The sequence below is a fragment of the Drosophila arizonae genome, chromosome 2, assembly GCF_054131065.1.
Source record: "Drosophila arizonae isolate 15081-1271.41 chromosome 2, UAZ_ARI_1.0, whole genome shotgun sequence".
Lineage (NCBI taxonomy): Eukaryota > Metazoa > Arthropoda > Insecta > Diptera > Drosophilidae > Drosophila > Drosophila arizonae.
Genome location: NC_142922.1, coordinates 3383041 through 3400739, shown reverse-complemented (window position 1 = coordinate 3400739; position 17699 = coordinate 3383041). Strand labels below are relative to the sequence as shown.

The following is a 17699-nucleotide window of genomic DNA, read 5'->3' as shown; positions in this document are numbered from 1 at the left end:
TGTTGAAATATTTGTTTATATTCTTCAACTCAATCTCACACTTTTTCGAATTCTACCATTTTCAAACAGACATCTAAGACGTTTTGAAGAATTTCTCGAATGAAACCCCTACTGTTCATACCCTCACCAAATGCCCAACAATAATTTCTAATTATTTAACGCCAAGTGTCAACGTTTGTTTTTTAATGCTTCCTCAATTTGGCTGTAAATGGACATCAAGCCATCTGCCCTTTGACTTCTGACCACCCCCTTGAGTTCAGTTTATTTCATGGTTCGCTGCGGCCCCTATATGCAAACGTTGTTATATAAATGGACGTATATGTTTTCCCAAAAACCTAACCTTACACAAAATTTACAATTTCTATTTATATTTATATACGTCTATTTGTTGCCTGATATATTGATATTTTTTGAGAACCTCTATTCCAATTCTCCATACAAAAACCCACAAACAAAAACAACAATTAATGTAATGTAATGGAAATTTGCTTCCGCAATAATAAAATTTTTACATTGCAGATTTTATGCTTCAAGTCTAGACGACAATTTTGGAACGTGCTCAATTAGTGTTATATGAATAACAGGCTAATACCTCGCGCTACCCCGCCGCCGATGCCAACCCCTTCTCCCCCTTTTGCCCGGCCTGAGCAAAAACAATTTGCAAATGACATCTGGCAATGCGAGTGACGCGACGGCGGCAATAATACTATTTCATAATTTTTACTACACACAAGTCAATACATATATTTATAAATACATATATATGAGCTGACATATGCATATACAATATATTCTCAAGTTGTACGATATGGTTTAAATGGATTGGGCGGGCAGTCCAATACGAGCGCCCCAGTCGCAGTTCCATATAATCAACACCAACTAAAAACCAAAGTCGTGCGAAATTTGTTAATACTCGTAATACCACATAGCGCTAAGTAGGCGACTAGGGGGTATGATGGGTATACAGAGATACCTAGCACATATTCAACTGTGTGAGTTATCGGTAATCGATAACATACCGATGAGCATACGATTTCAAGCTGTGTACGCGGATGGAGAAACAATTTTATTTATTTTAACTTATCGATAACATTATCGATTATCTGACAAACTGCGTCAAAAACAATATGAGCAATATGAGCAACATCTGGTTTGTATAGTAAATGTGGTAGCCAATATATTATACTATAAATTATCGATCACATTATCGATCAAGTGGTTTGCATTGTGGTGAAAAATATCGATAATTGCGAATCATCGATCGCCGTATTATTAATAGCAGTATCAATACTTAGACCAATAGCAGGGTATTTCGCAGGTCGTGCCCACCCGACAATTTTCTGCACACTTGTTAAGTATAATTTTTTGCCGTCGCACTTCCAAGCAACAGCGAGGGAGGAGGTGAGGGCGAGGCAAAGATTTGCGCCTGATGGCGTCGATAAAAACAAATTCGTAGACACTTGGTAATTGTTTTTCATATTCCGTTTGTGTATTTGTTGCTGTTGCTGCGTTTGTTTTTATTTCAAATGCACATTAGTATAGCTACAACAACAACAACAACTGCAACTACAACTATTTGCGGCGCTGAGCCCTGCGCAATTTGTTTTCAATTGAGCGCGCGCGCTATTCCCTAGTTGTTTACTTTTTTCTCTTCCCTCGTTTCTTCAGGAAAGTTCGTGAATCTCATGTATTTAGATGCAAGCAGGAAGACAGCGCGTAAAAGGCGGAGAGGCATAGTGGAAGGGGGCACGGCCGTATCGCAGCGCCTACGCAAAGAATAGAAAAGAGGCAATAGATATAGATTTGAAGCACACGACCGAACAACGCACAGCCATTCGCAACACGTGGGTGTGAAGAGAGACGGACAGGCGACATTTGAATAGAGTGCAAATGGCAGGTAGTGCGGAAGAGAGAGGGACAGAGAGGGAGAAGGGTGGCGCTGTGCACAGACCATGACTAATCACAACGGTGGGGGCATAAATCATTTGCAGACAAAGCAGCGGGAGAAATCTTTTAGCTCTTTATGGTTGCTGTTGTTGTTGCTGCTGCCGCTGCTGCTTTTGTTGTTACGGCTGCTCCAAACAGGAAGAGCTTTCTGCACACACAAACACAGAGAAAAAAGTTTGTTTTTACTGTAGGCAGACGAAAGAGCGGCAAAGAATAAAAATCATAAAAACAAACGCCCAAACAAAATGAATACATAAAATAAGTCTTAACCTTGACATTGAATACGACGAATACATAAAAAGAAAATGCCGGCAAACACGTTACACATACAGAGCCACACACAAGTAACAATGTGTGTTTGTGTGTGAGTATCTGCAAAGCTTAGGCACGCTCGGCAGCGGCAGCAGCAGCAGCAGCATTGGAAGGGCGAATTAAATAAATATTAAAGAGCTACAAACGCACAAATCGCAAAGTCAGAAAATGTCTAAAAACGTTTGTTTATCAAAAATACAAAAATAAAAATAAAATCGCCGCGTGTGGCGCTATAAATAGCAAGCAACAAAAATCAGAAAAAAAAAAACAAATACGCAAAAGAAATAAAAAGCGATAACAAAAATTGTTTGCTTTTATGAATTAAAAAGTGCAAACGCAGAAAATAATACACATCAGCCGGTTTTTTTCTCCATCTCCCTCTCTCTTGATAACCAGCAACTGCAATGCATAAACAGAAGCAGGCACAAGCTTTGCAGATTGTCTTCAAGAGAGAGAGTGTGTAAAAGAGCGCGAGAGAGCAACTGTGTCACATAGGCGCAACAACTGTGCGCTGGAAGCAATATAACAGATCAAAATTAAATCAGAGAAGAGACACAAAGAATATTCGAAAGCTGCGACAAGAACAACAACAACAGAAAATGAAAGAGCCAAAAGAATAAAAATAAAAACAAATATTACGGCCTTGAAAACTGGACAAAAGCAAGCACAATAACAACGAAAACAGCAAAGAAGAGAGCCTAAACGAATGAAGGGAATTAGAAGTTGGTTTGTTTTTGTCTTCTGTTTTTCGGGGTTGAACGAGCAACACATGATGAAAGGACAGGGAAAGGGTAAAGCGGCACAGGCTCAGGCTGTGCAGATCTTGTGCAAAACAGAAGACGAAGAAGAAGAGAAAAACAAAAACCCAGAGCGGAGCACACAGGCATATGTATGCATGTATATGAGAGAAGAGCTTGGAAATCAACAAGAAATAAGAGCAAAAAGAGGGCCACAACCAAATATAAAAGCACGATCTATTTTTTTTTTCGTTCTTCGTTCTTCTTCGTAGTCGTCATGTTGTTGTTTAGCATTTGCTGCTTGTTTTGCTCGCACACACCCACACATACACACACACACATTTGTATTTTTTATCGGACTGGAATAAATTTTAATGCGCCCAACGACGAATTCGCTTTGAGAAACGGAAATTTTAAAATTGGGCATAATGAAAATAAAAGTATATACACACACATATACAGCTTGATGTATATGTATGTGTGTAAGAATTTACATAGTTCTTAATATATTTCGGCTGTTGAAGCTTTCAATAAATTTTGATGATTAATTTCGCATGTGTGAGGGCAAATCTTCAATCAACGAGAAGCGGTGAGGGCAAGGAGCAGGCGAATACCAAACCTTGACCCAAAGTAATGGATAAAAACACACAAACAGATAAAGCAAGCGCACAAGCGAAAGAAAAGAAGAGAAACAAAATAAATAAACTGAATTCGATAAAAGTGAAACTCGTAATACAAGTACAAACATACACACACACACACATACGTACGTATATAAATAAATAATAAACGTGCGACCAAAAAGGAAATAACAAGCAGAATGGCAAAGCGAAAAAAAAACGCAACGCTTGAAATTCGCAAACAGAATGCGACGAGGCAGGCAGGCATTGGAAGATCAGCGAGAGAATGAGAGTGAGCGAGCGAGTGAGAGAGCGAAAGTACTGTGCAGGCGAAAGGAAGTAAGGCTGCGAGAAAAACAGAGAAAGAGACATTTAGCTTGGTGTGATTAAGTTTGCTTGATTTGCATAATGCAAGCGAGCTTCCTTGAAAGTATTTACAAAAAAGAGTAACAAAAACAAAAACAAAAACAAAAAAAAAATATCTTGTGATTTATTTCAAAAGACATATTTTACAAATAATTTAAATTAATTTCGGCGATTAATCTTCTTCTTTTTATATTTGGCAGCTGTTTGCGAGTGAGAATCGTTTTGGAAATATCAAGGTTATATAAGCGCAACAATATTAAAAAAAAAATAAAAAAAATACAACGGCAAACAAACAAACATTTGCTTCCGAACACTATCAAACAAGAAATTAATCGCAATGGTCATGGATGAAAATCTTTAAAATATGGAATACTTCAATGTTTATATAATTAACATTTTATAATGACAAAAAAAATTTTTTTTGTTAATTTTTTTTTTTATTTTTTTTTATTTTATTATTATTATTACTTTTTTTTTCAATGAAATAAGTTTTAGTTAGTATCTATCTATGTATATATTTTCTATTAATTTAATTTGCTATTAAAAAATATCTTTCGAAAATAAATTAAAATCAATCAATCAAAAAAAAATTTTTAATTTTATTCAATTTTAAGTATATTTCAATAAATTTTTTATTCTCTTTCTTTGTTATTGCCTAATTTTGTCATTTAGTGTAGATAAAAATTTCTAATTTTGTTCCTCACTTTTATTTAGAATTTCGAATTATTGACATTGCGCCCACATGTTGGGAAATTTTCAAATTCAATCAAGTGAAGGCGCGAACGATAGGGGGGCAAGGAGTGAGGGCTGCACTGTATTATTTACTGTTAACTTACCGCACTCGTTCCGAGTAGATTTCGACTTCTTTGTTCTTCTGCTGCTGCACGAGCTGCTGCTGATCGTAGCTGGCGAGCGGCTTGAATCCGCTGATGTTGGCCAAGGAGGGCAGCTGCGGTGCTGCTGCTGCTGCTGCTGACGGTGTTGGTGGCTGCAGCAGGCACTTGGCCAGGGCGAGACCGTTATGTTGTTGTTGTTGTTGTTGCAGCAGCTGCAATTGCTGCTGTTGTTGCTGTTGCTGATAGTGCAACTGTTGCTGCTGCACGGGCGAGAGCGAACTGTCCGCGCTGGACTGCGAGGCCGAGGGCGAACTGGAACCACTGGATGAGAGGCTTCCAGCGCGAGCACGCAAATCTAGGCCCAACACATTGTGATTGTTGTTGTTGTTGTTGTTGCCATTGATGTTGTTGTTGCTGTTGTTGCTGCTCATGAGTATGTTGCTGAGGGTTGCCACAACACTGGGCTGCAAGCCAGTGGCATGATTATTGCTGCTGCTGTTGTTGTTGCTGCCGTTGCTGTTGTTGTTGTGGGGTAAACCAGAGCCAATCACGCCCACATTCGGATTGGGCGTAATATTCGCCGCATTCGTGTTGATCGGCGCTAGGGCAACAACACCTTGTTTTTGGTTGTTGGCTGAGTTGTTGTTGTTGTTGTTATTATTGTTGGCATTTCCATTGGTATTGCGATTTCGCTTCTTCTTCGCCTTCGCCTTTTTGTCATCGTCATCGCTGCCGCTGCCGCCGCTGCCAATCAACGACCGCTGGAAACAAATTCCAGTCGGTGGCCATTCCAGATCCTTGCGCAAATGCCCACGGCCGCACTTGCAGGTGCAATTCTTATAGACCAGATCGTAGCCCTTTTTGGTCCACAACTGCTGCACTCGCTGCCGCTCCGACCAGCTGCGACCCCGAGCGCTCGCCTTCAGCTGCTGCAGCACGCCCGCCTCCCACTGCTCGAAGCAATCCCGATGCATATACTGGCCCTCGTTGCAGTTCTCATTGTTGCACACCACGCGCACATAGTCGCCGAGCCGACTCTGATCGTCCAGGGCGATGAGGGTGTCCAGTTTGGTGCATTCACCGTTAGGATAGCAACAGCGCGTCAACTGAACGCCGACGCTGAGCGTTTGCTGCATTGGCGCCATGTTTGCTGTAGAAAGCGGAGTCGGGAAGTGGAGAGTGGAGTTGTAGAGATGCAGCTCCTGCTGCTGCTGCTGGAGTTGTAGCTCTAGTTGTTGCTGCTGCTGCTGCTGTTGAGAGTTACCGCTGCTGCTGCTGCGACGCGGCGCCATAAATTCGCACGTGTCTAACAAATTTTTTGCTGCTCTCAACTATTTCCGCTTCTTATTTATAACAAAATATTTTTTAAGCCCTGCTAAGCAACTGCCTCAGCATGTTTAAATATTTTTGGTTCTTCAAAATTTTCGTTAATTTTTCAACTGTATAAAAAGTGTACACAAAATTGCAGTCTATGTTTTTTTATTGTTAATTTATTGCTAAATTTATACCTGAGCTGAGTTTACAACGCGCGTTTCTAGTATCAAAAATTTATTTTGTTTTTTACATTTTTATTTATTTTATTTATTTAATTTTATTTTTTTAATTCGCACACACGCACAAAAATTGTTTATTTGGCGGCGCCGGTTTTTGTTTTTATTTTATTACACCACACACTGTCTTTTCTGCATATTATTTATTGAGTAGGAAAATATATATATGTATACAAAATGTATTCGATGCCGTTTATTTATTTTATTTTTTTATTATGTTCTTCGCTGATTTTGCATTGTTTCGCTTTGCCACTTCCAACTTTTAGATCAAGTGCGGCGAACGGAGAGCGTTGCGATAAACACAACCAACCAGATCAAAAGCGAAAATCCAACTAAATGAAACGAACGGTACACACGAGCAGCCGAACAGTCCACCGGACGAACAACAAACTGAAACTGAAATTTGAAACACACACACACACAATCGCGCAGCCGACCGGCAGAGGCAACACAAACGCACACGTATTCGCGCTGCTGCTGTCGCTGCCGTTCCGCTGCCGTGCCGCTGCCGCAGACGCTGCCTCTGCCTCTGCCTCTGTTGCTTTTGTTGTTGTTGGTGGGTGGATGGGTCGAGCAGCTCGATGTTGTCCGTCAAGTTGCACAGCCGCTGCATGGCTCGGCAGCGTTTGGTCCAACCACGACGCTGGCAGCGCAGTTGCAAGTTTTACTTATTTTGTTGCTGTTGTTGTTGCTTAGGGGTGAGTGGGTGTTAGGGTGGTTTGGTTGGCTGGTTTCACTTTCCACCACCACCGAAATCGACGTCGCCACCTCGCTGCGGAAAATGCTTGTTTTTCATTTGAGGAAAATTTCGTACAAGTTTTGGCGCTAAAAATCGAGATGTCGGGCGGGGTGGTTTTTTGGCAATGTATTTTCCATGGGGTTGGTTGGTGGAGCTTGCGGCACTTGAGTAAACGAGCAAGGGAGATAGCAAGAAAAGTTCTATTCAAATTCACTTTCAATGCGACTCGAACATGACGCAAACGCAGCTCGTTTCCCCTACAACATGTTGTACTGCGCTGCGCAACGTCAGTAAAATGCTCGACAGCACACCAGGCGCAACATGTATGACGCTAGTGTGTGCATGGTCATGCTTATGGTCGTTTGTGTGTGTGTGTGACGCAAAAAAGCCGGCAAAACAAACAACAGACTGCGTTGAGCAGGGTTGTCGAGTTGATTTGCTTTTAAAAATTTACCAAGAACATTCTGGCAGCTGATCGGAATATTCCATAAAGTTTATTTATGTGAAAGTTTATTCTTAGATACAGTCTAATAATATATTTATACATTTAGATACATATACTCGCATGTCAACTAGATGTGTACAATTCGCAATATGTATTGATACCTGTGCCAAAATATGTATCTTACCCGTCTCCTTATTGACTATCAGATGTGCACAAATACAAATAGATATGTATATACATATATGTACATATGTATGAGTATGTGCGTACATCTTCCCTACATCTACTTTGTTTTGGTTTTGACAGGAACGGGACCCCTTGCAGGCCGTCTACTGCTGACTGTGCTTCAATTTGGTATATAATCCCAAAAAACACGCACACACATGTGCATTTACAATATTAGCGTATATAAGCACAAATACATAGGCAACTTAACACAATGGCACACGAACAAAAATAAAAGAGGCATTAAAAAAGCAAGCTGAAGAAGGCATAAAACAGCAAAAGCAAAATGGAAACATGCGAGCCAAGTCGAACTATTTGGCACGCTGCAAGGAGTATGCACTTCTCTAAACATGCTGAAAATATTTTCTTTGGTGCATGTGAATAAAAAAACTCGCTAAAATATAACAAGCCATATTATTGTGGATTAAATTTCATTTGATTTACATAAATAAAATGATGAGCATAGACATATGAATTCTTGCACTTCAATAATGTAGGGTATTCCATAATTTATTACACCGCTCTGATGCTTTTTCGCTGTTGGTGTCAGTATCGTCGCTGTTCTCTGTTGCGCTCTTCGCATCATCGACTGCTCTTCTACTTGTGTGTATGAATGTATGTGTGTATACATGTGCATTATTTGTACATATATATTTCTGTGTATGTGTTGCTTGCTTATGTACGTTTGAATTGTGCTGCTTCCCTTTTAGAGTCCTGTATTAAAATCGAAAAGCAAAGCGTGTTGCGGAACAGGACGAAAACAAATAACAAAGGCAAAACCCAAAATAAGGGCACGTGTAGGATGAGCTTTATATGTACATACATATATACATATATACGTACGTACATATGCATATACATACATACGTACATATGTACGTATTTGTGTACTTCTAGTTGTATACACAGTCATACATATGTATGTAAATACATTTGTATGTATGCAAGTGTGTCTATATGTATGTGCATGTGCCTGTTTATGTCACTAATAATATGTATGTATGTATGTACATATTTCAGGCGATATATTAGAGACTTTGTGTATGTATGTATGTATTTAATACCATATTTACATATGTAACTTTCATGTACTATCGATGCACTAACGTCACTGGCGCATGTACTGTGGTATGTATACGTATGTATGTGCATATACATATATGTATGTATGAACAAGCAGATACGAATTCAGACTCCCATCATCTGCTGGAAAGTGAAAACTTTTGCTGATAGAGCAATAATTTAAATGATTTATAAACTGTATACATACATATGTATTTATTTATGAACATTTGTACATGTGTATGAATTTTAAATATATCGATAACATAACGATCAAAAACTCGATAGGTTTGCAGCTGTGCTGCTCGCACGTGTCTTGCAAAGTGTCCATACATGCATACGTACATGTGTATGTATGCAAAAAGTAGATCAAATGAAAACAAAAATACATACAGGCACACATTAATGGGGATAACTTGTTTGCATGTGTGTTTGTGTTTCTTATAGGATTCGTTAACGAAGGACTTGGCATAAAGTCAAGGCCTTGGTCGCGTCCAACTGGCAAAGTCAAAAACTGCGTAGTTTTTGGGCCACCTTTTGTGCCTGCCTGCCTGTCTACCTGCATGTGTGTGTGAGCTTGAATGCGAGTGTGTGCGGAGGGAGCGTCGCGAGGGGTAGCTGCTCTGATATAATAATTAAGTCAGGTAGGCAGATCGCAGCCATTGCGTAATAAGTTCGACAGTGTGAATGGGTGAGCGAACATGTGTGCATGTGTGTATGTGTGCATGTGCTTGTTTGGTATTCTAGCTGGAAGGATCGAGGCGTAAAGAATAATCAAGTGCGAGAGAGAGAGAGGGAATGATATACACACAGAAAAGAGAACAAAGAACCAGGCGTCAACGGAGGAAGTTGGAATTGGACTAGTTTGCGTTGCTTTGCTTCGTGAGTTCTTTTCTTTTCTCCTTTATTATTATTTTCTTTACTTATTATTTTATTGTGTGCGTCTCTGCGCTGACCTAATTTTAATGACCAGTAAAATGAAACTGGGGGATCGCAGTGCAGCGAGAATTTTGCAGCCCTGCGGCTGGGACCATAATTCAGCTTCAGCTTCAGTTTCAGCTTTAGGTTTGGCGACGTCGCGAGTCGCGACGTAGACGTCGACGACGACGACGACACGCATCAACTTTAATTTTCATAATTAATGGCAACTAAAGGCTGCAGAAGACGTAGCCCCTGGACATGGGCATGGGCATGGTCTGGGTTGCCATAAATAAATGTCGGTCTAAACATCGCCTTTTGACACCCAGCATGAAGACTACCAAGACCAAGACTTCCTGTTTTGCGTGTGAGAAAGCGTGTCGATATTTGGTGCCGAAGGAAACTTTGCGGCTAAGACGCAAACAAACCTGCAAGTACAGTGAAAGCTCGGCGAATGCACAGCTAAAGTACTCATAAGAGACTTGAATTTACTTGAGCATTAGCAATTATTTTTCTTGCACCAAAATTAAAAGATTTTGGAGAGAGAACCTACGAATTGCATTTCAGTTAATCCTTCAACAAGATACATTCGATGATTTTCATAACTAAAGGAATTTGCATATGGAATGACTATGAAATAAATAATAATATTTAAGTATGGTGAATATATATATGGTGAAACTTACGGAAATTTTCAAGAATAATTTTTTAATATGTTTACCAAAAATTAATGTGTTTATTGAATTACTTATACATAACGTTAAAAATTCTTTAATTTTTCCAATTTTCCCAATTCATCAAAAAAATATGTAATAAATAATTTAATGGCATACCCATCTATCTCTGTATCTATATACATACATATATATCTATCTCTATCTTTCTATATATTATATCAACATTTCCATTTTTTTGTATATCTTAAATTTTGTACCATAATTTGTATTCGAGATCCAATATCTTTAATTTTGCCTGAAATGTATATTAACTCTCATTCTCTGTATGAAAAACTGAATTTCTTGTACAATCTTACTTTAATTAATATATCAAATTTGAACGCAATTTATTTAAATATATAAAAATAAAAAAACTAAAGAGATTTTCTATGTGAAAGATTCGTTCTCATACCAAATCGTATTATATTCCGCACATCTGTAGCAACTCTGGTGCGTGATGTGTTTTAGTAGTTCTTCTTCTTCAACTTTTATGGATTTCACTGTACTCTCACTTTAAAATTGATGCATGCAAAAATCAAGTTCGCATTAAGTTGGCGGTGGTAGCGGCCGTAGCACCCATACCCCTTTCGACCCCTACCGCTCTCAGCTGAGGCTATCGAGGGTGTGTCAGTGGTACACAGCAGATGCACAGATCCCCATATACCCTGTACATATATAAATGTGTATATATGTGTATGTATATTTATTTGTATGCGTGTGGCTGGGTATTATTTGTAATTACCCATACTCCCGCATTTATCCAATCGGAAGCGGCTTTGAAACCCAAAATAGGGTTTGAAATTTTTCATGCTGGCATGACAACCACTGTCCACAGTCGAGTACATAACGCCACAACTGTATATATACATAAAGTATATCTGGTATATATGATGTATATATATATATAGACACACTCTTTATGAGCCCAGCTGTGCACGAAGGGTGCCGTTATTTCGTTTGCCAAAAATAACTCAAACTCCATTTTGTTTTCCACTTTGCGTTTTCGTTTCATTTTTTGGTTTGCCATGGCTCTGGGGGCGTGGGCGTTAATGTGGGGTTTGGGCGCCCTCTCTTATTAATTCAGCTTGAGCGTTGGAGTATCTGTCTCCCTCTTTCCATTCTTCCCCCTCTCTCTTACATATGTAAACCAAATGAAGTCAGCATTTGCAATTGAAAATGGCCCAAAAACCAACATTTCAACTATTTGCAGTTCTCCCGGATTGTTGAGTATGGTATATGAAATCCTTAGAATATAGATTCTATGTGTATATATACATATATGAGATGTAGATTATATAGCAGGCATACCGAGCATATATTATAATCCATTTTCTTAAAGTAGATGCTGGTATTAAAGCAAAGTTTTTGTTAGAATATTATAGAAAAATATTTTTAAAATTTAAAAATATTTTTTTTTGTGTCAATATTTTTATGGTATTATGAAAGAAACCCTATCAAATATAGTACAAAAATTAAAAAACAAAATTCCAGCCTCTGTTAAAGAAAAAAGATAACCTGAATATTTAGTATAGAGATAAAACTATCCCCAAAAGTTTAGTATACATATATAGATTTAACTCTAGAACGGAGTTTTTTTGTTTAGATTACCTACCCACAAATATAAGTATAAAGGCATGCCCAATACGTACGTATATGTATGTATATCCATGTATTTACATATGTATTTGTATAGCATATCTCATTTTGTTTGTATGTATGTGTGTGTGAGTGTGTGAAAGCAGAAAGTGAAAGTGAACGAGACAGCGCAACAGAGCTAAAATTTCATTTGTCCTTTGTGTTGGCATGTAACGAAAGCGAGAGAGTACGCGCGCGAGAGAAAGACAGAGAGTGAGGAGAAGGAGTAAGTGGGAGAGGGAGGGCTAGAGAGAGAGCATTAGCAGGGACAAGGACAAGGACAAGGAGACGAAGATTTTGAGGCGCACGCACTTTTCGGCTCACTTGTTTCGGGGTTATTTTTTCTACAGATGAGAGAGTAAATACATTTATATATACATATGTATATGGGTACATCTATACAAATACTAACTGTAATAAGCGTAGTAGGGCAACAAAGTGTATACATATATGTATATATGTATGTACATGTATTCTCGTCTAAGTATAGTTAAATGTTTCCTTCAGTGCCTACACCTAGCTAACTCCGCCCATACAAATGTGGAATCAACTGTAATATGGCTGAACATTCAGGTAGACCTACACAGACGTGGAGTGGCTAAAGAAAATGAAGGTAAAAACTCTGTTAGTAATGAGAATTTCTAAATGGTTTGTTGGGAAAATAGAAAGTTAGGGCAATAACATAGATACGTATCTAACTCAAAGATAGATAGATACGAGATACAAAGATTGATACGAATAGACTTACAAAATTCATGAGATAATAATATGTTTTCAATGTATCTCAAATATATCGGAAAACCCGAGCACTATTTGGGTATTTGTGAAAAGATAAAATAAATTGCTAAAAATAAAATAAAAATTGGTATAGACATTTAGTTGGGCTAATAAGTATTAGAGAGAGTCCTCGTATACGTCCTCTAGTATATGGACATATATTTATTTACATTTATATACATATATACCTAACCTACAAATATTTTAGACCAATAGGTCTCTGGCATATATCCACGAATAGACTCAGGAGAAATTATACATCGTAATCATAGAACCCATCATTTAAAATATGAAATATTTTATTAGTAAACCATTTTATTTATTTTAGTTTTAATCAAAAAGTGACGTGGGTGCATTAAATATCAAATTACTAAATGTATAATTAAATGTATATAATTCATCCAAAACTAATTCAATTAAAACATATATTGCTCTGATTACTTCTCAAAGTTTTCGAATATGCTCATTTGTTGTACGAAAGTCATCAGCGAAAATGCAAACTTCGCTACCTATAAAGGGATCGTATACTTTATTTTTCACTTAAAAAATGTCAAACTAATAATATCTTACCTGAATATTTATGTTCAGGCATATGGGAAAGACCCCGCCGCCAAGAAAGATAATCGGCTGTTGTACCTTATGTATGAAGTAGACTAGAGCCGATTTATAAGGTCGACTGGAGCCCATCCAGTGCGAATGAAATATGGCCAAGGCTAAATTTTCACAGTCTTCAACAATCAGATCGCACGTATATGAGAATGGAAAAGTTTGAAACAAGCTAGCCGTCATATATATAGCCGTCGTAATGCCCGATATCAAGTCAGCAAATGAAACCAAATGGATCAAAGTCGAAGCCAGCACCAACGATACAGTCGCATACTGAACAAACATTGTGCGAGAGATCAGAGGACGCATGTTCTCACAGTAGCTGAAGAGAGTTAATTATATAGTTATATAGAGATATATAGATATACTTACTCTAAAATAAGTTTATGATCCTTGATGCATAGCACTAGTTCCTCGTAGTTCTCATCTTCAGTCATATCAGTCTGCATTCGCAATCGTTCCACCCTCACATGGAGCCACTTGATATAGGCCCTTACAGTCAATCCGAATATCAAAGGAGTAGCATCCAGTGCCAAGGTGGCATAGATGGCGAATACCTGTAGGAAATACTCCAAGATCGAGGCGATCCACAAGCTGCGAGTACCGTCACGCCAGTCCACAAAGGGATTATATAGGTTCAATGGCGGTATACCCGTCGAGATGGCATAGGCCAGGTTCAGAGATGTCGGTATAAAATATATTACATGATATACACATATAATATAATTGCAGCGAGTTGCCAATTTGTGGACTTCGACTCTTTCCTCATATGTGACGCAACGCTCGCTCATCACGTCCAACAGATCCTTGGCCTTATCCACGCGCCATCGATTCAGGAGCATTATTGTCGACTTGATCGTATAGGCGGGTGCATTGAAAAACACTTCCAGAGAGGTGAATAGAGTATCGGCATGGGATATATCTATGGTCCACATCAGAGACTGTACGAATAGGACCGGAACATATAGTGTAAAGGCCACGACCAAACCAGTCCAAACTCTATAGAGTTGCTTTTTCATATAGCTATACGATGCTGTCGAGCCCCATCCCAAATTTCTCAACATATAGTCCAGATATTTATAGGCATGGCGCGAATGAAACAGATTCTCCCCTTCAGCTTCTCGAAGATATTTAAATTTCATTTTTCCACAAAAATCTTCTTACAGCACTCAAAGCTCAAGTTAACTGACGAAATCTGACTGGAAATTGCTTTATATATAGGTCTATGGACAAATTAGATATTCTAGATTGTTGCTTTAAATTGAAAAAAATGAAAGATTTGATGATATGCAAATTCTTATACGCTATAAGCATATAGGCTCTTCGGTTTTCTGTAGTATAATTTCTGTTGAAATTTTTGAGAACTTTTAAATAAATTTATTTCAATCAAAATCTTTTACTGCTTAGCTACTCCATGAAAGGTTATGATGATGATAATGATGTAATTAATCCAAAAAATTATGAATCTTAAATTTATATATGAAATTATATATGTATCACCAATTTTAAAGCATTATTCTCATTCAATTTCGAAACTGATATATCTCTTTATAAAATCAACAAAATAAATAAAGTAGAATTTCGTATTACTCTATATATATATCACATAAATCTAAAGTGTATTCAATATTCCAGATGGCAAACAAATAATTTTTCTTCATAATTATATAGAAAGTTCTCGCGACTTTTTATTTTGTGCAAGTCATTGAGGGAATATTTAATCTATGGCTGAGAAAAAATGTGTCAGTTATTTCTTTCTAAATGGACGTATCACCAATTGAAGAAATTCATTATAAATCCAAAACAGAATCTGGCAAAATTCCCACAGTCAGAATCGAATGTGAAATAATATCAGCTTTACAATAAACCAATCGTATTTATATGTATATGTGCATATATTATTTAAAAAAAAAAAAAACCTATTTTAATTTCCAAATTATATATTTATTGAACAAAGTGCATTATATGATTTTATAATCTATTCTGTAGTGCATCTATTTTGTAGTGCATTTTCTATCTCATTTATAAGTCAAGAATATATATTTATTTAAATATGGCTTCTAATAAACGGTTTTCCGGTAATTTAACGATCAAAGTTTTCAAATACGCTCATCTGTTGAACAAATGTGGTCAAAGAAAATGCAAATTTGGCCACCTTAAAGAGGGGGAGAGGGAGAGAGGAGACAATATATGTAATTCCAAACAAATACCATGAAACATATCAACTTACTTGAATATTTACGTTCAGGCATATGAGGAATACGCCGCCGGCTATAAATTGGATTGGTTGTTGGGTCCTGTGAATGAAATACTTAAGGGCCGAAGTGTAGGCGGTAGGCGCACCGATCCAATTCGAATGAAATATAGCCATGGATAGTAGTTCACAGTCTTCAACTATCTGCTCGCAGATGTACGAAATTGGAAATGTTTGAAACATACAGGAGATCATATAAATGGTGGTTGTAATGCCCGAGACCATATCCGCAAAAGTCACCAAATGAACGAGTGATGAAGCCATCACCAAGGATGCTGTGGTATACTGAACAAACAAGGCAATAGAGATCAGAGGACGCATGTTCTCGCTGTACCTAATGAAAGATTGAAGATTAAGAATGGAAAATTGACGATTTGAGATTGCAGATTGAATATTGAAGGTGGAGGTAAGAAGTTTAACGATTGTAGATTGAAGATGGAAGATGAAAAATGGTACACTCAAGATTATAGATTGATTGATCCTAATGGAAGACTGAAATAGAAGATAGATGATAGAAGAATTGAGTTTGAAAGTTGAATTTAAAAAATGAGGATTTATTGAGATAGAAAATGATTGAAGATGCAAAATGGAAGACACAAGACTAAAAATGAAAATTTCTTACGAGTATACGAATATAATAAAATGTAATATTCAATTCAATAATATTCAATTATAAATCCCTCCCATATACAACTTAGATATATTTATATACTCTTTTCACTCACTCCACAATAAGCTGATGATCCTTGATGCATTGAACAAGTTCCTGGTAGTTCTCATCCTCAGGTCTTTTGGGATTATTGCGCAATCTTTCGACCCGCTCTGTCAGCCATTGTGTATAGGATCGCACAGTCAGCCCGAATATCAGAGGCATAGAATCCGATGCCATGAAGGCATGGACCGCAAAGATCTGTAGGAAATATTCGTAAAGTGCTGCGATCCAAAGGCTGCGCGTATCCTTATGCCAGTCCACAAATGGATTATACAAATTTAGAGGCGGATATCCATAGTAGACGCTATATACTAGATTCAGTGTCGTTGGTATAGTGTATACAAACCGATATAGAAGTGTTATGTAATTGCAGTTGACGGCCAATCGATGAACTCTCACTCGCTCTTCGTATGTCACCAAACGCTCGCTCATCACGTCCAACATATCCTTGGCCTTGTCCACACGCCATCTATTGCGAAGCATTATGGCCGACTTGATCGTATAGGCGGGGCCGTTGAAGAACACCTCGAGCGTGGTGAATAGAGTATCGGCATGGGATATATCTATGGTTAACATGAGCGACTGAGCGAATAGAAAGGGAAGATATAGACTGAAGATGACGACCAAAACCGTATACAGTCTATATAATCGTCGATTTATTTTGCCACGCCCCTCGGTCGAGCCCCAGCCCAAGAAGACCATAATATCATCGACGTATTTGTAGGCTTCACGGGCTCTAAGCAGATTTTCCCCATCTGGTTTCCTGATATATTCGAAAATCATTGTTGGAGTTAAATCGCTTTATTCACAATATTTGCAGTTCACAATTATCCGCTTACTGAAGTAAGCTAGTTGATTTATCATTATTTATACCTTTTTAGCGTAATGCAATAATTCCCACCAGAAAAAATTATGTTTTCGCAGTATGGAAAAGTTGAGGAAACTTTTCTCCTTTAGTTTTTCAACAAAACGGTAAATTTCTTATTTATATTTATGACTTTACAATTAAAAGTTAAGCTAATTGTTTTCACTATTAATTAAGTTCAAGGAACTTAATTAGCTGAGCTAGGAAAGAGTATATAGAAATAAATAAATTATACATTTGCACACTGAGAAAAATTAGCATGTTAGAATGTGTCGTAGAATTACACTGAACAAATCGATTAACGATAACTTCAATGATGGTGAATGATACCTGCCAGCTGATATTCTAATCATTCTGCACTCCTTTTGTACACACAT

At 37.8% G+C, this 17699-nt stretch overlaps 3 protein-coding genes across 4 annotated transcripts in view; all 3 read right to left on the bottom strand.

The window, feature by feature from the left end:
• The window catches only part of heca (hdc homolog, cell cycle regulator), a 117917-nt gene extending 111154 nt beyond the window's left edge, over positions 1-6763 (bottom strand). Inside the window, exon 1 of the mRNA XM_018003464.2 lies at positions 4819-6763. Coding sequence (XP_017858953.2) covers positions 4819-6110 — 1292 coding nt within the window. The 5' untranslated portion in view covers positions 6111-6763. The remainder of the gene's footprint in view (positions 1-4818) is intronic.
• Positions 6764-13206: 6443 nt separating this feature from the next.
• LOC108612630 (odorant receptor 42b-like) lies at positions 13207-14690 on the bottom strand. The gene is made up of 3 exons (XM_018005619.2): positions 13864-14690; positions 13456-13813; positions 13207-13394 (listed from the first exon to the last, which is right to left on the bottom strand). The coding sequence occupies exons 1-3, from the start codon at positions 14631-14633 to the stop codon at positions 13323-13325; spliced, it is 1200 nt and encodes a 399-aa protein (XP_017861108.2). The 5' UTR covers positions 14634-14690; the 3' UTR covers positions 13207-13322.
• A 743-nt stretch (positions 14691-15433) lies between these two features.
• On the bottom strand, positions 15434-17407 carry LOC108611137 (odorant receptor 42b-like). Of its 2 annotated transcripts, XM_089468642.1 has the most exons (4): positions 16804-17407; positions 16471-16692; positions 15722-16079; positions 15434-15646 (listed from the first exon to the last, which is right to left on the bottom strand). In XM_089468642.1, exons 1-4 carry the CDS (start codon positions 17238-17240, stop codon positions 15575-15577), a joined length of 1089 nt encoding a protein of 362 aa, XP_089324768.1. In that variant the 5' UTR covers positions 17241-17407; the 3' UTR covers positions 15434-15574. The 2 variants fall into 2 exon arrangements, with proteins under 2 accessions (XP_089324768.1, XP_017859105.1); XM_018003616.2 differs by having other exon boundaries at positions 16471-17407.
• Between the last annotated feature and the right edge of the window lie 292 nt (positions 17408-17699).